This window comes from Ochotona curzoniae, unplaced genomic scaffold (genome assembly GCF_017591425.1).
Source record: "Ochotona curzoniae isolate NIBS_2020 unplaced genomic scaffold, NIBS_Ocur_1.0 contig_3819, whole genome shotgun sequence".
NCBI classification, from domain to species: Eukaryota; Metazoa; Chordata; class Mammalia; order Lagomorpha; family Ochotonidae; genus Ochotona; species Ochotona curzoniae.
In genome coordinates this window covers 30,377,287-30,398,805 of record NW_024466004.1, presented here as the reverse complement: position 1 = coordinate 30,398,805, position 21,519 = coordinate 30,377,287, and the positions used below count along the sequence as shown (strand labels likewise).

The following is a 21,519-nucleotide window of genomic DNA, read 5'->3' as shown; positions in this document are numbered from 1 at the left end:
ATGACTACAAGGGATCATGGTTAAAACAGGCACGATACTCAGTATCTAGTCTCTAAAATGTTTTTTTCAATGAAATAATTCAGGGAACTTCATAGCCTGCCCTTATGAAAAAGACCATTGTTAGTAATTTCTTGTCTTAAATGTAGAAACTGAGTCACAAAGCAAGCAGTTAATTTAGTTGAAATGTGCGCGTAGCTGTCAGTTTCTTTGGAATGCCCAGTTATTCCCATAGCCAACATTACTGATGACTAATTCTTGACAACAGTTCTTCCCCAGCTCAAGTATGTTCTCAACAAATTGTGAAGAACCCTGACCAATGAGCACAGTTCTGCTTGTCCCATTAGAGATGCATTAGAAATCTTCAAGGTCACCATTTGTTTGTATATATCTTTGACATCATCTCTTTGGACTGTACTCGAGGCAGTTACCTCATAGTTAGCACAGAGAGATCCCTAACTGTATCAACACATCAGTAACTGTTACAGAAATATCACAGACCCAGGCTGTCCCATGGGTTGTCTCTGGCCAAGAAAATTGCTGAAATTAGGAGTGTGAGGAAGATGAGAAAGCTAATGTCCTTATGAACTAAGCTTTATTTCTAATAAAAGAAAGGAAAACAAGAACAGAACATTGACTTCAGTTCAAAATCCAGCTTGTTTAGAGTCCTTTTGTTTTGTTTTTTTTTTTGTCTATGCACATTTGCATATTTTCTCTGGTAGCTTATGATCACATGCTTGAAGAAGATGAGCTGTGTTCTTCTGATTTTTTTTCTCCTCTTTCATGCTTTTCTGTTTGCTATGCAACGGCTATTAGATCAGAATGTGCTTTTTCCTTATCAGATGGGGTGGGGTAGGGTGCGGTGGTGTTGGTGTGCAACAAGGAAAGTAGCAAATGATGCCAGGTTTATGGAGGTCTTTCTGTCTTTCCAAGTTCTGTCTTCATAATATTGTTCTTAGGAATGCAGGGAGATTTCTTCAATTTGGTTCTGTCTGCATGGAAAATGAGGAGCAAGGAGTTGAGGCCACAGGAGCTTTGGCCATCTCTCTTGGTCTGTTGGAGCCAGCTGGCACTGGTTCCCAGGAGCTGATTATGTACCTCTTCTCAACTTTGTTATCCACTGATGTCATGCAAGTGGCTTGAAATTGGCCATGACGAGGGTATTTACACTGTGGAAAGTTGCAAATGCTACTAATCATGGATTTTCTTTTCCTTTTTTTGTCGGAGAGCTGATTTATCAGCCCATCATTGTTGTTTGTCTGTATCCAAAGGATTTCTCCAGTTTCCAATAAAACTTCACCAAACTTCTGACAAATTGCCAGTACAAGGTAATAACAGAGGAAGTGAAGAATTCTCTCCATTAGTGTCATCAATTGAAGCTATCTTGGTGTTTGGCCTTTTTCTGTCCCATAACCTTCATCAGCTATCATTTAAAGCTCCACATAACTTTGATATGAGACAAAAGTGTGCTAGCCAAGCTAATGTAAATTCAGAACAATCCATGATCTCCTGTTCTTTTTTTTTTTTTGTATTATCTTTTTTTTTTTTTATTGTTGCTTACATTATATTATGTAGTACAGTTTTATAGGCGCTGGGGATCCCCCCCACCCCTCCCATACCCCTCCCCCCATGGTGGATTCCTCCACCTTGTTGCATAACCATAGTTCAAGTTCAGTTGAGATTCATTGCTTGCAAACACCTGCCTAGCATAAAGTTCAGCGTCTTATTGTCCAGATAAGTTCAGTGGCCTCTTGGGGAGACCTTCTATGGTCTGAAGATAGGTCTAACAGAGTAAAGATCCAGTCAGTTAAAAGCCCCAACAAGGCCTCAGTATCATTATACAACATTATGGAATTAATTGACATAGTATTGGGTAAACAATATGTTAAAAATAATGCAAGTTCCATTCTTCGAAACATCTGGGTTGAGACAGTATCAATGACAGGTTCAAAAAATAACAAACCACCAAACAAAAAATTACAGGTTAAATCAAGGCAAACATGTGGTATCTAATCTTTTGGGATTCGCTCATTTCCCTTAGCATTATAGTTTCCAGTTGTGCCCATTTAGCCACAAAGAACTGCATTTTGTTTTTTTTAATAGCTGAGTAGTATTCCATGGAGTAGATGAACCAAAGCTTTCTTATCCAATCTTCTGCTGATGGGCATTTCGGTTGCTTCCATGTTTTCGCAATTACTGATTGTGCTGCAATGAACATAGGGATGCATGTTGGTTTGTCGTAAAACAGGTGTTTTGGATATATTCCTAGGAGTGCTATTGCTGGGTCATATGGTTATTTCTTATTTTAGATTATTTCCTCTTGGTCTTCTGCTCCAGTAGAAATGCAGGTTGATCCCAAACCTGACGTTCTCATGGCTGCAATGAAAACTTGGAGCACCAATACTTCTGTTTCTGGCGGCTGCTGTGATCCTGCAGGCTTCAAGAGCATCAGAGATCCTGGTCCTACTATTGCCATGAATGTAATAGAATTTTGGGTGATTTCTGAGCAGTAGGGGTTAAACCCTGGAGTCTTTGTACTTTAAAAAAGTTAGTATTTATTTGAAAGTCAGAGAGGCTGGAGAGAAATCTTCCATTGCTAATTTACTCCCTAAATGGGTACAATGGCCAGGGCTGGGCCAAGCTGAAGAGAGGAACTTTATCTGAGTTTGCAGAAGTCCAAACACTTTCTCTGGTGCATTAATGGGGAACTAGATTGGAAGTGGGACAATAAAAGCTTGGACCTGACATATGGGATGCTGACATTGCAGGCAGGGATTTAATAAGCTGTGCCATAATGCTTAACCCCTGGCTTTCGTACTGTCCTGGGATTCTTTTCTGTAGCCTCTGAAAAAAATTGCAGTAGTTTTAGTGGATAGGAGCAGCCACCTTGTGAAAGAGCAAGAGAGGAGGAAATTAACAAGGTCACTCTAATCACCAGGACAGTATTGAAGAGCACAATTATTGATTCCTTTCATTGGGGAACTTGTGGAATAGCTGAGTATGGGTTCTTCCAGGAAGGCCTAAAGGTTCCCATTTGGTGAAAGCCAGATTTGTTATTTCCAGTTAATGTATTCTAGAGAACCTAATTTTAAGTTCTCAGAAGCACAAAAATATGACTGTTTGATTGAATATATATGTCTTAACTATTAACTTACCATGCAATCATATTCCAGTGTTAAAAAAATATGACTATATATCTTCATCTCAGGGGAATGCAGGTGAAATAAACAGAATGCCCGCATCCTGCAGAGTGCCTGGATTTTAACTCTTGCTCTGCTTCCAGTTCCACTTTCTTGCCAGTGTGCACCTTGGAAAGGAGCAAGTGAGGGTTCATATACTCAGATTCCTGCCACTCACATGAAAAATCTGGATAGCTTTTCAGGTTCCTGGCTTCAGCTTGGCTTAGTCTTGGTTCTTGCAGATATTTGTAAAGTTAATCAGCAGGAGAAAGATCTCTCTCTAAGCCCGTGTCTCTCTATTTTTCTAATAAATAAATAAGGTGTTTGGCATGGAGGTTAAGATGTCACTTGGAAAGCCTTATTGGAATGATTGGAGTTTGGTTTCAGCTGTGTTCCCAGTGCCAGCTTCCGGCTAAAGCATGCGCTGAGAAACAGATACAATGGCTGCACTCCTCGATCCTCCTATCAACATGGAGACCTTTATAGTCTTGTCTCTTGGCTTTAACCTGACCTATCTTAGCTTGTTGTAGGCATTTGTGGCATGAACCAACACAAGGAAAAGATCTTTCTCTGTCTTTCAAATAAATAAGTAAATAAATAAATGGAAAAATAAATGAATAAACCATCCCCTGGGGGCTGGCAATGTGGCTCAGAGGATTAAGCCACTGCCTAGAATGCTGACGGCTCGTATTAGCACTGATTTAAATCCCAGTTGCTCTGTTTTTGATTGAGCTTCCTGCTAATGTGCTGCGAAGTCAGCAAAGGATGATCCAAGTCCTTGAGAGCTCCTGCCGCTCACTTAGGAAGCCCAAATGAAGTTCCAGGCCCCTGGCTTTGGCTTGGTCCAGCCCCGGCTACTGTAGCCATTTGGAGAGTGAACTACGGGGTAGAGAATACTTCCATCTTTTCCATTCTCTGTCATTCTAGCTTTCAAATACATGATTAAGTCTCTTTAAAAATTTCTTCTCTGAAGAAAAGTGAACAAAGTTGAATTGCCATTATATGTATGATATAGTTTTGTTCTTCAAAAATGTTAATAGCCAGATGCAATTTTTTAGTTGTTGAAAGATCACATTAGAATTTCATCATTGTTGAGCTATTATGGGCAAAGCTGTGCCATCTTGCATAGGGGAAATGCTCAGTAACATTGTGTGGAATTGGTTATGGGAATATGGATTCATTTTTATAACAAACCACAGTACCAGCAGAAAATAACTAACTCATTTAGCTAGCACAGGCAAATGATCTTATAGTCTCCCGAGCATCCTCAATGCCTTTGTTTTCAAGCGGAACAGTTTCACAAGACTGTGAGTCCGTGATGACAGACACCACCTCTATTTTTTTTTTATTAATTTTTAACTTCAGGGTAGTTGAAATTTATGAAACAAAACTTGTGAAGTAGCACAGAGTTCCCATTCACCTCATGCCCAATTAAGGAATCACACCCTAATGATTTTCTTTACCAAATATCTGGCACTTTGTAATTATTCAGTAAATGCATATTCAATAAAGATAATAAATTAGAACCTGAAAGTAATTTTACAGATAACAGTTACATCAATCATATATTCAAACTTAGTTGTGGTCAAACAATTTTTCTAAAATTTCCTTTAATAATACACATTGATATGTAGGGTAAAATATTTGTAAATCTACAAGTGATGAAAGTATTTAATGAAAATAGTGGAACTGTTTTGGTAAAATTTAAACTGTCTACAGATACAAGGTATAATTCCCTATTAAAAAAGAGAAGTCTATAGGCAAGTTAAAACACCTCTAAGTCTGTGGTCCTAGATAAGACTTTTATTCAAGCAAAATCCAGGTGTTTATGATTCTTACAAACTATTTTCACACAACTCATATGTGTTAATGTCTTTTCATAGGGGCCTATAAAAGTTTTTTAAGAAAATATTGTTGTTTCAAGGTTGTGTGTTTTTCGTTTTGTTTTCTTGTTGTATTTCTTCTTATGCTCCTGCCAGTTAGTGGGCACACTGTCTGAGAGCACAGATGTGATAGGAAGGAGTGATGTTTGTGTCTATGAGTTACTTCTGATGACCCGAAGCTGTGGGTTCTTTCCCGGGCTAGGACATTTGGCTGTTCCTGGGGTCAGGGAGGGTCCCTTGCTTCACACTATGCCACGCCCTTGCTCTGGTTTGTTAGTCGCCTGGTAACCCTTTGTCCTTGGCCACAAGTGTCATTAGATGAGAGAATATAGATGACTGGAAGCTAACACATCAGCACTCCTAGAAAAGCAATTCCCAGTTTGCATCTGCAGAATGAGTCATGCTAGCAAGTAAAGAACAGAGGTGGACAGAAAGCAAGAAGAAGGGTAAAAGACACCCTCCCTGGTGACAAACTTGGAAAATGCTCACTTCAAGCATTTTTGTTGGCTTGAATGGTAGTGGTGAAAGTAAAATGTCAACAAAATAAGAAGGTAGCATTGAATTACTGGGAAAGTATTTTTTCTCATGGTTCCATGAGAAATGGGCTTTCCTATTTAAGTACATCTTAATTTTTAGACATTAAAAATTATAGGAACACAGCCAAAATTAAAAATAACCTATGTTTTGTACTTTCTTAATGTGTAACTATAGAACATTCCTTGACCTTGTTCTGCCCTTGCTCCCAGTATTTAGTTACCATGGCTACGGCCAAGGTTCACTATTTTTTTCCTCGTGTGAAAGGATAATGGTGCCCTATGAGGGTTAGAGTAAAGGCTAAACATGCAAACTTGAAATGTAGTCTTATGATAATATGCAACTTGTCTGAGTTAATCCGTTGTTTTGTTATCATTGTAACGATCAGCATGATATTTCTTTGTTTTCATTTGTACTGTAGCAAAATCACCTTTTACATTCCTCCAGTTGAATTTGAAAGGTGAAGCTGGTGGTTATCTAATGGGCCTTCCAAACACTGTCCAGTCCCAAAGCCAGATGCCTTTTGCCACTTCAGGTTCCAACATGGACCATGAAGAAGCTCCCCAAACCTGCTCCCTGTCTCCTCAATAGTCCCCAGAGCAAGGCCCTAACTCCTTACCGAATCTTGGTACACCTGTTTCTATTTACATCTTTATCTCATTCACAATCCTCCCTCCCCCACACTGGGCCTCAGCATTGACATTGTGCCTTAGTAGACATCCATGAGGAACACAATCTCATTATATACATGATACTCTTTTGCTTGGAAAGACACATTATCCTGGGATCAAACATGCGGATGTGCTGCAGCTTCTGGTTTCTGGGCAGTTCCTTTCCAGGAGATTTCTTTGATCATTGCGTACAAAGAATCTGCCTCTTGTCTTCGTCCCCTCTGTCATGCATTTCTATTTGCCACCTAGACTTATACCAGCTGGACCCACACTCAAATGGTAGCAGAGGACAGATAGATAATAAGGTGAATCTGGCAGAGAAGTTGCAAATTAAACACTAGGAACTCAATATTTTCTGTTTTTCTTTAAACATAAATCTCTCTTACTGTGGTGCTTATTTTCCTATTTCAGTAAAGAAGGATTTCTCTACATTGAGAAAATACATAGTGCAATTGGAGTCATAAGTAGTACATGGCTGTCAGCTGCTGTTCTTCTTCCCAATGTCCAAGAGGTATTGGAGCATGGTAAGGACAATGGAGAGCTAATTTGTAGATGGTCTTCCTGTGTAAATAAATACATGGAACATAGGGGCCAGAGGTGCCACAATTTCTGTATTTTTGTAAAATCTGAAAACCTAGGTTATTGTGAAATGAATAAAAGTAATGTTCTGTTACATATACACAGATCTGCAAAGGTGTTTGGTCCATAGGGTATCTTTTTGTACCCACAGGTCTCAAACTTCAATTAGGGACACTGCTGGAGAATGATTGCTAATGTGGCATGGAATCAGATCCTGTTAGTATTATTTTTATCCAGTTCAGTCAAGTTTTCTTTAATTGTGATAATGACAGAGTTTTGGGTTGAAATAGATAGATATTCTAGAGTTTCTTTTCAGTTTTCTGAGTCTGACATAGTCCCAGAGCATACTGTGCAGTCCTGAGATCAGCAGGATGCGTCTCACCTGAGAACTTGTTAAGAATTCATATTCTCTGGCTCATGGAATCAGCAAATTTGGAACAAACAACCTGTGTTAAACAAGACTTCCACATGATTTTGCGGCACACTCAAGCTTGAGAAATTTTGCCTTAGGCTTTTGGAAGGGACTTTCCCACTTGCATATTCTCCAGGAGTCCTTGCAGGCTGGTAGATCCCTAGTCCTGCCTCCCATCAACACTAAGCTGAAGGAGCCAAGATATGCTTTGCATGTGAACCTTGGGTTCAGCTTGGCTTTCCAAGAAATGAACAGTGGACTGAGAGTCAGAACAGGATGTTGGCACTTGATAATAGAAAAAAGAGCCTTTGGGAAGAAAGTATGTTGAGGGGAAAGAGGAGGAAAAAGAGATATGTCTCTCCAAACTTCTCACCCACTCTCCTTCCCATGAGCTTATTTAATAAGGAGAATTATGCAACAATCTTATTTTTTAAGAAAGGCCTTACATTCAATGCAGTCTATTAAAAATTGCTACTTTTGGGCCTGATGCAGTGGCCGAGCATCCTAAGTCCTCACATTGAATGCACTGGGATCGCATGTGGGCGCCAGTTCTAATCCCAGCAGCTTCACTTCCCATCCAGATCCCTGCTTGTGGCCTGGGAAAGCAGTAGAGGACAGCACAAAGCATTGGGATCCTGCACCCATGTGGGAGACCCAGAGGAAGTTCCTGGATCCTGGCTATGGATTGGCGCAGTTCTTCTGATTAAATTCTTCTTTGACTCACAGATCATACAGTAGCATCATTTTCTTCAAGAAGGTTCTTGATTTTCATTTCTTCAGCGACACTAATCATTCAGTAGCATGTTATTTAACTTTATGGTGTTGTTAATTTCTTCTTTTTTTTTCTTCCTGTTGTTGATTTTATTTTGTGACTTTTCATTTAAGGCAATGTATAGTAGCTGTGTAATGGAGACTGTCATATCTAGCAGCATGTTATTTAACTTCATGGCATTGTAAATTTCTATTTTTCTTCCTGTTATTGATTTTGTTTTGTAGTTTTCATTTAAGGGAATATATAGTAACTGTGTAATGGGGACTATCATACCCAGATGTGATGATATTAAGAAGAATGAAATTATACTATTTACAACTAGGTGGTCCTAACTAGAGACCATTTTGGGCAGTGAAATGAGTCAATCACAAATGAACCAATTCCATATGTTCTCTCTCTTTTTTTTTTATAAAGATTTATTTTTATCATTATTTTTTATTGGAAAGGCGGATATACAGAGAGGAGAGACAGAGAGGAAGATCTTCCGTCCGATGATTCACTCCCCAAGTGAGCACAACGGCCAATGCTATGCCAATCCGAAGCCAGGAGCCTCTTCCGGGTCTCCCACGCGGGTGCAGGGTCCCAAAGCTTTGGGTTATCCTCGACTGCCTTCCCGGGCCACAGGCAGGGAGCTGGAAGGGAAGCGGGGCTGCCGGGATAGAACCGGCACCCACATGGAATCCCGGGCGAGCAAGATGAGGACCTTAACCACTGTGCCACTGCGCCGGGCCCATGTTCTCTCTTATATAAGGAAACCAACATGGAAAGTGTAACTTCAATAATCCGATACATGTTGCTTTTTTTTCTGCATCCCATGTGTTTTTTTTCTAAATATTTATTTTTATTGGAAAGTCAGATATACAGAGAGGAGGAGAGACAGAGACAAAGATCTTCCATCCAATGATTTACTCCCCAATCAGTCTCAACGGCTGGAGCCAAACCAATCTGAAGCCAGGAGCTTCCTCTGGGTGTCCCACACAGATGCAAGGTCCCAAAGCTTTGCGCTATCCTCGTCTGCTTTCCCAGGCCCCAAGCAGGGAGCTGGATGGGAAGCAGGAGCTGCTGGGATTAGAACTGGTGCCCATATGGGAGCCCAGGTGTGCGAGGCAGAGACTTTAACCACTATCCTTCATTCTTCTTAATAGCTGCATAATATTCAATGGAGCAGATATATCACAGCTTCTTTCACCATTCTTCTTTGGATGCACATCTGGGTTCTTTCCATGTCTTTGCTATTGTAGATTGTATTCTCTACTCTTGAAACACACTAACATAACAATCAGAAAATGAAAGATGGCAGCAAACATAAAAGCTATCACGCTGGGCCCATCCCATGTGTTTTGATGTTTTTATTTCAGTTTTATTTATTCCCCATACCTTCTTTTCTCTTGCCAAATTCATTGCTGGCTTGCACGGGTTGGATTGCAAATGTATTGCACAGTGGCATCAGTTTTTCCAAGAGACTTTGTGTTTCCTTTTTGTTATCCATGTGTTGATTATTCAAAGGTGCGTTTTTTTCATGGTGATGTAATTTGTTGTTGTTGTGGCTGTTGTTCTAACTCATACCAGTTTTTGTCCTTGTTTCGTGGCTTCTCAATTATGGAAATGTATAGTGGTGAAGTACTGGGGTCTACCATATACAGATGTGGGGTTATAATGGAACATATATCCCTGCTTCCAGATGAAAGATGGATTCCTAATGAAACTATTGGATATATGTAGAAAATGGGATGCTTGGATTTCTCGCATTGTCTGTACCAACAATGTCAGAGTAGCTTTAAATAAAAGACTGATGGAATTATGATTCCTTATGAAGGACTACACCATTGTAGTAAAATGGGGAAAATCTGTCAGGGGTGGGAGTTTGGCGGAGGAATCCCTGTCTGTACAAAATTGTACCACATAATTCAAAAATTTGAAATAAAAATATATTCAAAAAAGTGTAGAGCTAAAAGCAAATAGTCAATTCACATGCTTACCCCAACTGTATGTGTTACTGTAATAAAACAGTTTATTATGTAGTATTGGGATTTTCTCTAAATATCTTTATCAATTGCTTTTGACATCTGTATCTGAATACAGTGTATCTGAATGTCACTTTGATCATGATTATATTTCCATCTGGTCATTTTAATTGGAATCAGTGAGTTCAATAAACTTAAAAAAAAATGAGGACTGACACTGTTGCATAATAGGTAAAGGCACTGACTACAGTGCTGGTATCATTGGTTCAGTTTGAGTCCTGATTGCTCCACTTCCAATTCGATTCCCTGTTAATGTACCTGAGGGAGCAGTGGTGGATGCCCATGTGCTTGGGCCACTGCATCCACATGGGAGAGCCAGAGGAAGCTCCTGGCTCCTGGCTTTGTCCTATCTGAGTCCTGGCCATTTCTGCCTGTTGGGAATGAGCAAGTGGATGCAAGATTCTCTCTCTCTCTCCATCTCTATGACTCTGCATTTCAAATAAATTAGTAAGTCCTAAAAAATTAAAGTTACATTCTAATACAAAAAATGTTACAAATTCTAGCTATCAAATGATGTGTATGGTGATGACATTTTGATTATAGTAAGTCTTATCCTCTTCTCAAAGTAAGCTTATGCTTGAAATAATAACAATCCTAAGAAAATATGGTAGTGCTAAACATGAATGTAGAGAACAAATGTGTAAAGTTACTGAGAAAGGAGAAGTGTCACCTGTTAGAACAGTCAGGGGAGGTCTGAAGAGCATAGGGAAAGAATAGCCCATTGTAAGAAAGAAAATTAGTGTCAAACTTGTAAAGATAAAATATACCAGATGTTGTTTCTAGCCACTAAATAGACAAACATGCTAAGAACATGATGGGGGAGGGTATTGAGAAAAGCAAAATTAGATATACAGTTTTTCTGGAAATGGAGGATTTTGAATGCCAATTTGTAGCTGCTGGCATGAAAATTAAAAGGCAAGTGCAAGAAATGTTATGATAAAAGCATCGATCAATTGACTTTTGTCAAAATATTAGTAAAGGTGTTCACCCTATATTGTCATTCAAAGTTTGAAAACCACCCCCCCCCTTATTTTTTTGAAGTTTAAAAAGCAGTCACACATTCTTTCAGAGTCAGTCATGCTAATTTAAAAATATTTATTTTATGGCAATTTGTTGATCCATTTTCTTGTTGTTTTTCTGAAGAAAGTTTTCTAGGTTTATTGAAATTGTCCTTAGAGGATTTTCAATAGAGCTTCATAAAATATTTCACCATGGTTTTAAGCAAAGGTAGAATAATATTTTTCTGTTTTGCCACAGTTATATTTTCCTTGGCTTTTGATTACAACATCATTGCAGTCACTCTAAGAGAATCCTCCTTCCTGAATTCTATTTAAGAGAACTTTCAATTTTTCTAAATAGATTTTTCTGTAGTAGAAGAAAAAGTACACCAAGCAAAAACATTGGCTGTTTAAAAGATTTAATTCGTGTGGGTAATGAGAAATGAAAAAACTATTTAACATAGTCTGTTACAGAAACGGGATGAAAAGACTGAAAGAAAATGACAAATAAAATTTATGGATAGATTTAAGAATACTTAGCAACACAATTGTGCTGTTAGGACAATCTCATGAGAACCATTCAGATATTTAAGGAGTTGTGATATTGGTAAGTGGGTTTCACCAAGTAAGTAAAATGCACACAGAAAGTAATCTGTCTCTAATGGAGATTAAACTGTTTGGTTCTATTGGGCTTTTGCATCTTAATATTCTCTGATGGCATAAAACTAGACCAGATGTTTTCTTCTGACTTTAATTCTGGGTTTCTTGGGGATTGTCATTAATGTCTAAAAGACAGACTCAGGAAAATTCTGTGGAAATATTCTAGAAACCATATGTGCTACAACCATTTTTTTTTCCAGCTGAACTGTAAAACATAGATTTTCCTGTAATTAACTACCTTGTTTTCTATTGTGTGTTATGTTTTTATAAAGTAATTTTAACATAGAAATTAACTAATATGGTGGACAACTCATTTTTATATTGGTAGGTTCTTGAAAAAATAGATAACCAAGAATGTATAGCAACTGGATAGCTGAGAAGCATAGAAAAATGCCAAACCTATTTTATGCAGACAGAAAAAAATTTGTTAGTGATTGAGATGGAGAGCATTTTGAGCAATGTTGAATCATAACAGAAAAAAAAAACAAATCTGAAAATGAGCCAGGGCAGGAGTGAGAGTGCTGAGGGAAATGCAAGGTCAAGATTTGTAGGAGCAGGGGTGGACATTTGACCAAGTGCTTAAGATACCATGTAAGATATCCACGATGCTCATTAGTGTGTGTGCCTGATTCCCTGCTCTGGCACAGGACTCCAGCTTCCTGCTGTTGCAGATGCTGGGAGGCAATCGTGATGTGTAGGTGCTACCATCCATGTGGCTCACTTGGTTGAGTCTCTGACTCCCAGCTCTGGCCTGGCTCATCCCTGACTGTTGCATGTTGAGGAGTGAATGAGCAGATGGGATGATCTAATTACTAAACAAAATAATACTACTAAAAAGATTTGTAGGAGCTACAGAAGCATAGGAAGTCGAGTATGCATGTCATTGCTATTGACTTTGCTTTTTTTTCTTTTCTTTTTCTTGTTCAAATGCTCTAAAAATATTTGTTACTTCAGCAGTAATGATTCGAAGTATTTACATTTCTGGTTCCTTTGATATTATTCATCTGATAGTGTGGTCTGGTATTGCCCAATGTATGAGAATGTATGAGGGAAGGAGAAATGAAACAGAGCTGTCTGTTGTTTTTTTAAGGAGTTTTAAGATAACATTTGGGCTTTCTTTTATTCCTGCTCCAGTCAGCAAATTCCATGTGAAATATCATTGAGTGATTACTATTAAAGGAAAAGCAAGTATATTACATGAACTGTATTATGATACTTGTGAAAGAGAAAAATCTGTGTCATTAAAAATATTAATAAAAAGAAAGCAGCATAGATCTTCATTTATTTATACATTTCTTTTCCCTCAGAACCCTCTTCAAAGGATATACCCTGGAATGAGGCAAAGACACGCTTAGCTTTTTTCAGAATTCTTTTTTCTACATGGTCTAAGCTTGTAGCGATGCAAGCAATTATTAAGTAGCCTGTAGAATTGAATATGCCTTACCCACCTCCCCTCCCTGTAAACACAATGGACAGGATTTGGCCAACTATGATGAAGTGTTTATGAATGTTCAACTATGTTTATGATTGTTCAACTCTAGGGATTTTCACACAATAAGTATGCAGTGTTGCTATTCAGATTTTGCATCCTGTTTTCATGACCAGTTCCCTTAAAAATTGGCCAGGTTGTTTCTGAAGAAGGTTTTGGAATAATTTATCACCTTGCAAATTTTGTAGTAGGTAAATGGTTTTGGCAAAAATATATCTACTTGGTAACCTAATTTCAATTTCTAGATACATTTTGCAGAACTGAAAATGAGGTTATGTGCATGAGTTTCTCAAACTCTGTAGTGGGAAATAGGAAAACATCCCAGTTTGCATTTATAGATTTTTCTTGACCTTCTGGTATGTGGTACATCCCTCCTTTTCAATTTGCATATGTTAAAGAACTTAGAAGAAAGTGAGTAGATATTTGAAGTCATTCCTGGCCTTCAAATTCTAACTCTTTTATGATATCCAGGGAAATATATTTCATCTCTTTAAACCTCAGTGGCCTCATCTGTAAAGCTGAGAATAACAGCACCTTTTTTTTATAGGGCTAATGTGAATATTAAATAAGATGTTGCATATGAAATGCCTTCTATGCTTTGTAGCACTTAAAAAATAGTAAGAGACAAATTAAAAATGAATTGTATGAATGTCACTAAATGAACTGGAAAGTTTATTATTGTCTGGGCAGTTTCTCTATGAAAAATGGAAATAAATGGTCTAAAATGGATATTACTAATGGCAGGTTATGTTGCCCTATTGAGAAATTATATTTTAGTCCCTCATAGATGCTTTCTAATTCCTTCCTAGAAGATTTCTTGATTAGTTAGTTGTCACTGAGTACATTTGCATTTCTAAGATAGAAAACATACTGATTGTGCCTTTGTTGGGGAGATATAGAAGATCCTATTTGGCATGTCAAGACCATGTGCCCATGTTAAAGGAAGTAACAAGAAATTTCAGTGCCACAGAGAAGAAACTGTTTGCTAGAACAGAATTAAAATAACAGGTATATCATAGGATTTATTTATTTCTTAACATTTTACTTTTTGTTTTAATTGTATTTGAATGACAGAGATGCACAGAGTGGATATCTAGCTGCTGGCTCATTCCTCAAATTTCTGAAGCACCTAGGGTTGGACCAGGCTGAAGCCAGGATCCCAGTGTCAATAGGGGTCCCTAGTATGGGTGATAGGAATTCAAGTACTTTATTTACCACCTGCTAATTCCCAAGATGCAGTTAACAGGAAGCTGGTTTGGATGCAGAGGAACAAGAACTGGAACCAAGCATTCCATAATGGGATTATGGAATCCCAAGTGTCCCAAGCAGTGACTTAACTGCTACACCAAATGCCAGCCCCAAATTGGAATTGTTAGCAACAATGTAAGTAAATTGATGTGGAAAAAAATAGGAAACTCAAGCATTCAGCCTGAATAGTGAGAGCAAATATCTAGATAATTGTAAAATGTATACTTTTTATTTTCTGTAAATATCCATCAATATAGAAGTATAATAGTGGGATGAGCAGAGCACTGGTTCCAATCCCAGATACTCTGTTCTGATTTAGTTACCTGGTAATGTGCCTGGTAGTCATCAGTTGATGACCCAAGTTCTTGGGTTACTGCTAACCACATGAGAGACCTTACTGGAATTCCGTGCTCCTTTTTGCTGCCTGATTTGGTCCTGCCTGTTGCACAGGTTTCGAAGAGTGAACCAATTGCTGGAAGAGCTCTCTCTCTCTCTCTCTCTCTGTCTCTGTCACACCTTCAAATAAATAAATCTTACAAAGAAACACTACAATAAAATTTATGTCAGAGCAAAAGACAAATTTGTAGAATCAAATGTAAAGGGAGATGACGCTAAGTAGACTCAGCTTTCTATGTTTTTGCAAATATGCTTAATGAGTTCGTATAATATATACATAGCTACACATTGCCCTTTCTTAGACACATCCTAATGCTGTGGATCCTATAAAAGGGAAGATTCAAGGAGTTAAAGTGCAAATACATGGTACTGTCACACTGATACTGAAATCAAGGCTGTGTGTGATTGCATTTTAAACATTACCACCTCCTTTACTGTGTGTTGGGAACTCTTGTCTGTGATTTCTATTAACTCATGCTTGAAATTCAAGTTGTCAAATTAATATTTGGTGCATTACCTTACAAAGCTGTAAGATGTTGGAGAGAAAACTATTTCAGATAGAAGGAACTCACATGTGGTATGGAGTCTTAGGAAATCACAACTCAATTTGGGAAGCTCATGTGTCTTAGCTGTGATGTGTAACTGATAATGAGTTAAATTTGAGACTTGCTATTCATCTTTTCTCTTTGTGTGTGTGTTTTTGGCTTGGAGCTTCAGTCAGCCTGCTTTGCCCACAAACAAGAAGTGATGAAATGCAGTGGGTCTGTTCTGAGGTGCTCTGGCTCTTATTACAAAGAAACATCTATTCTTTGTTCACCAGGGAAGCACAAAGATGCTCTAAAACTGAGAAGTAACCAGAAGAGAAGGTGCTGGTGCCAAGGGCCACTTCTTAGGTTTCAATTGTTTTAGGTCAGAATACTGGTGCTGTAGAAGGTTCACACACACACAAAAAGAAACCATTTGGTTATCAGAGTTCAGTTCAAACAAGGAGCCTTGCAAGTAGATCTCAAGACTCATTGAAGCAATTGATTGATCACTAAAAGAAAGCAAGACACTGTTTATTTTTCTTTTATAAACCTATTGCTTTGAAAAGTTTTCCTTTGTTCCTTGAATATGGTTGGCTTCACTAGAGACATTTACCTCAAGAGAACAAAGTTCCGTATGTTGTCTTAAATACATAATGAAAATTGTGTTGCTTAGCTCTTCAAGGAAAGGGCTATTTGTACTGTGTATTAAATTAAGTTCTATGTGCTATACTGCCATAAGGGCTTCAGAAAATTTTGTAGTGAAGCCCCCAGACTATTAGTGCTGTCTTCATAGTACTTTGAATTCAATATATTTGTTTGTAATACTATACCTGTTGGTCAAGGTCTTTTGCTCAGACTGACAATCATGAAATGATTCCTATATGCTCCTCACAGGATTAGTTAGTGTCTTCTTTGTCTTTTAAAGCATTTTTAGCATAAATATTATTTTAAACTTTGGCTTTGAAATATATCTTTTCCTCTTAATTCTTTGTGCTCTTATTTTTAAAAAGATTTTATTTTTATTATTACTATTATTGGAAATGCAGATATACAAACAGCAGAAGACACAGAAAGAAAGATCTTCTATCTGTTGGTTCACTCCCCAAGTGGGCTGCAATGGCCAGAGCTGTGCCAATCTGAAGCCAGGAGACAGGAGCCTCCTCCATGCCATCCAGGTGCAGGGTTCTAAGGCCTTGGGCTGTCCTCTCCTGCTTTGCTAGACCACAAGCTGGAAAGGAAGTGCAGCAGCACACATATGGGACCCCAGTGGGTGCAAGGCAAGAATTTAGCTACTCAGGCTCTGTGCTTTTATTAATCTAAAGGACTGACATACTAAGCTCCAATTTTGTAAAAGAGATTATGGGAAAATAGGTATGTATCAGTAACAGCAATGCCTTTTTCTTTCATTTGTTTTTTCCATTTTTCTTATGTTTCAAACCCTGTCTCTTCTGTGTGGATTTTTCTGCAGATTATGATGTCCAGCTCATTCATGGGGGGTAGGGGATGAGTTTTTATCATAGCCACAGTTTTTGATTTGCAAAGGTAATACAGGGAATTCCCTCTAAGTTCATATCCAATTTCCCTTAAAAGTATCACCTTACTTAGAATGAGACTTGTACTATGATTAATGAACCAGTACTGATATACTATTTTTTTTATTAAGACTAGAGCAATTTTCAGATTTCCTCAGTTTTCCCTTAATGTTCTTTTGCTCCAGGATTCCGACAAGAGGCTACGTTGCATTTTGTTCTCATGTGTCTAGTCCTGTGGCAGTTTTTGAATTTTCCTCGCCTTTGGTGATCTTGACAGGCTTGAGGGTTACCTGTTAGGAATTTTGAGGAGTGAATCACAGTCAAGCTAGTTTTGATGTTTTCAGGAAGAGGCTGCACGAATGTATTTTGGGGAGGAAAGCCTTGAAGGAGAATTGACATTCTCAGCACATTTTTATCAGTTCCCATCATCAGCAGGACTCAGTACTCTTGATAATGATCCTGATCTTTTGTCTTGACATATTTTTCAGATTAGAGTCATGGTTTTACTTTTTTTTTTTAAATAGAGAACCATCAAAGCATTTTTCTGAAGATTTTCATAGTTACTCAGTAAAACTATAAGGAGGCTGGCTGCATCTTCTCTTTATTGATGTTGTAAAGCTTCTATATGTTTCTAAGTGTTCAAACAAAAAGAAATTCAGCAGTGTAAAGAGTATCTTGTGTTTTGTTTTGTTTTGTTTTTTTGTGTGCTGTAGGTGGGAATGCGATCCCGAAACCAAGGTAGTGAAAGTTCAGCTAACGGGCATATCTCCTGCCCCAAGTCCTCCATCATCAGCAATGCTGAAGATAAAAGTCTCTCTGAAGATTCAAAAAAGAAGAACAAATCAAATAGGAAAGAGGAAGATGTCATGGCCTCAGGAACAGTCAAACGACACCTAAAACCATCTGGAGAGAGTGAACGGAAGACTAAGAAGTTCCTGGAGTTATCCAAAGAAGACCTTCTCCAGCTGCTCAGCATAATGGAAGGAGAGTTGCAGGTAGAGTCAAATGTTCTCAACTTTTATGTCTCTAGTTCCTAAAATGTGAAAGGAGAGATAATCAATTGAATCCCCTGGCTGCATTTCATAGAAGGGAAAGAGTGGTTCTCTTCCTTCTTCATTTTGGAATCTGAAGTGCCTGCAAGTTTGCACTAAGTGAATACTTGCTCAGTAAGTGGCAAGTGAAAAGTTGCCGATTCCAACTTCAACTTTCCTGGAAGCAGAAAATGTCATCATGGTACAATTTTGGTAATAATTTAATACAGAATATCTAATAAGTTGTCTAATTTAGTCATCAATTGAAAAACAAAATTTATAATGATTAGAATGGAAAGTTAAGGTGAGTTGTTCCTTTCTGGTGGCAGTGTGGGCATTTTGTTGAAATCATCATTACTTTTTTACTTTTTCTCATTGTTTTCATTACATTGAACCTCATTTTTCTGAGTGTCGTAGGTGGTGAGATATACACAAATAAGCAGAGATTGCACTGTGATGAATATAATAATTTCCTAAGCATTTTCAAGTCCATTATCATAATAAAAATGGGGTTATCATTACCTATATTAGCTATGTTTATTATTTTATAAATGAAGACCTGAGATATTGTTTGTTCAGGTATCACCCCAGACTTCCAATTTTGGTCCGATGATCTTCCCACTGCCCACACCTGCTGACCTTATCTGGTTGCCATGAACCAGCTTCCTGCATGAAGTCTTTGTTTTCAAGGATACAGGAGGCAATTGGGATCCTTCTGAGTTTCTGAGTCCTGGATAATTATGTTCTGTTTTTGTTTTTGTGGACAGAATGACTTAAGAATAGAAACGTAGTTTTCTTTTTTTGTTTTTGTTAGGCTCTTAGCTTGCATGAGCCTGAGGAAACACTAACAATTGTGTGAAATGAACTTCTGTTGGCTTACTGGTGCTGTTAGCATCGGAAAGGTAATTTTCAACTTAACCCAAATGAGGGTGGGCCATTCCATTTCTGGTTCCTGTTCTCATATGTGTGTGCAATACAGATAAGAAAATCCCCAGGGTAAGGAGAAATATAAAACATACAAAACTCTGGTTTAAAATAAGCGAACAAACATGATTTAATTCACAACTTACAAACTGAGAAACATCACATTTACATTTCACAGCAAAAGATGAAATATTCCAGAGCACCACCACTGCTAAAAATAGCTTCACCACTCCCAGGAATGTGGTGGTTGGGTTTTGTCTGCTAGCATTTGTTGTGTAAGGAATCAGTTACTCTCAACTCTTTAAGCTGTCCCCTACAGACAGCATTGTTCATGAGTAAAGCTGAAAGGTATGATTGTTAGAATTTTTTACAGGGCAACACTGCAAATTCATGCCTTTTCAGCCCTGGCTGTTCTTGTGCAGCCTGTGGCTTCTGCAGATACTGATTTCTATAAAAGGCTATTGTATTGTAGTGAACTCTGAAAGGCATTTAAAATTCGTGGCTTTTTTATTACATATTGGTACTAGATATGGTTCCAGATGCAAAATATAAGCTCACACATCAATGTCATTGAAGAAGTTTTCCAGAAGGAGCCAAAGAAATGCAAAGTTTGCTTTCTACTAATCTTTATGATTAGAAGATCCTTATTATACACAGTAGATGTATTTCTGGGTAGCCATTTATAAGAAAAATATGTAAGCCATCACTTGTGGGCAAGATAGTGAAGGGGAAAGAGCATTAAGGATTTGGTTTTTAAGGAATTCCATGATAAATTAATTTGCAAGGCAAATACTCTTATATTCATATACACTTGTACATGATTACCATCTATTTATAAATACATATTTGAATATTAGATTTGCTTAAAATGATAATGTTTCTATATTTAAAACCATACTTACAATGAACATTTGTCTGCCACCAACATTGTCCCATGGTGAGGAGGAGTGTGTTGTAGCCAAGAGAGACAAACAGTTGGCATTAGTAAATGAGAGTGGGTTGGTGAGAATGTGGCAACTATGTGCTAGGTTTGCCAAACTAGAATTTAAAAATTATCAAAAATTGTACTGAGGGGCTGATGCTGGGAGAAGAAACTGGGATGTGCCTTGTAAGTTATCTTCAGCTCAGCTTTCTATGCCCCTTGGCTTCACACATATGGAATGCTTAGTCAGATATGTCCTAGATCTCAAAAGGTCACCTGTTACATATTTTCTCTCTTAGAGTGACTGTGTGTCTCTAGTTCTCATCCTCTAGAGGTGGCATTCCATGGTTCTTTAAAATACGGAAACTGCTGGGTACCTTTGAAGTGTCATATCTGTACTACTTTGTTTATGTCTAAGCCATACTGATAGACTGGTTATGGGACTGGCCAAAGTTCATCCAGCAATTTAGTTATGGTTGCTCTGGATGCAAATAACTTCAGTGAAATCCTCTTCCCATCCTATCACATACAGAATATTCTGGTGATTCTTAAGGATGCTTAAGGATGATTAAGGGCTCAAGAAACTTTATATTTATTCTTTTTTTTAAATTTATTTTTTCTTATATTTTTGACAATCTTTACATAGTTAATTGGGGTAAAAAGGCTCTAGGTCTATAAGATGTTTATTCTTGAGATCTGGAATTTCTTTTGTGTAGATTTACATTATAAGCTCCTAAGTTACAGCCACTTTGGAGGAAGGTACAACTACTTAAGGAAGAGAAATCGAAGGCAGCTTCTTTCACATCAGGGAAATGGAATGAGATCTGAGTCTTGAAGTTAGGTAAGATCCAGATAGTGAGGAATGGCATGAATGGCTTGTGGCCTTTCAGGCTGAACACCATATAGCTCTCAGGTCTTTATAATCATGATTCTGTGGATGGTGTCCCCTGAAGAGTTGTAGCAATACAACCTTAAGGGACCACATTTATGGGTCAAAATAAGTAGGGTCAGATGCAAAGAAGGGCCTTGGAAGAAAACCTGGAAAGTGACTTTCTGTACATTAGTGTCTTGCCATTGTTAGATTCTGTTGAGTGATCTTTAGGAATTTATTGAACCAACACTATAAATAGTGTGACTTTTATTGTTAGTGGTGGCTCTTACAATGTTTTCAGATTTACTGTTTTGTTTATTAATCCACATATGCTAAGGACTGTGTGTATAGAAAGTATTATTTATTTTTTGAAAGGTAAGGAGAAAGAGAGACAGAGACTGTCTGCCAGGACCTCTGCCCAAATATCCGCCAACAGGCAGAATGTGTGGACCTGGGTTCATACTGTGGTAAGGGATGCAGATCTGTGTCTCAACTGCTAGGCAAAATGGCCACCTGTTTGTAAACCATTCTATTGTACCTTTCATGAACACAAATTAGAAAGGCAGTTGCCCTCCCCAGGTGTTTTTGCATTTAAAAGTGTCTTGTTTTGAATCACTAACATCATGACCCTTTTCTTGGAGAAATACGTTTTTCAGTTACAGCTCAGCAGATGCAGGCCTGCCCTACGGGCACAATGAAGAACAAGTGTTACTCAGGAAGAAGTAGCTGGGATGGTTTCCATTATTGCGCGTTTGTCATTGACTGCTTCCAATAACAAGTTCTTTCTAATAAATGGCAACATTTTTACTTTCTGGGTGAAAAAGTGGTTAAATATTTCCCAGACTAAACTGAAAGTAGTGAAGTTGGACA

At 38.0% G+C, this 21,519-nt stretch overlaps 1 protein-coding gene across 2 annotated transcripts in view; it reads left to right on the top strand.

Moving 5' to 3' along the window:
- The window catches only part of FILIP1 (filamin A interacting protein 1), a 183,382-nt gene that overhangs the window by 56,426 nt on the left and 105,437 nt on the right, over positions 1–21,519 (top strand). For both annotated transcript variants that reach the window (XM_040983645.1, XM_040983644.1), the window contains exon 2: positions 17,615–17,896. In XM_040983645.1, the coding sequence (XP_040839579.1) occupies positions 17,621–17,896 (276 nt within the window). In that variant the 5' untranslated portion in view covers positions 17,615–17,620. The remainder of the gene's footprint in view (positions 1–17,614; positions 17,897–21,519) is intronic.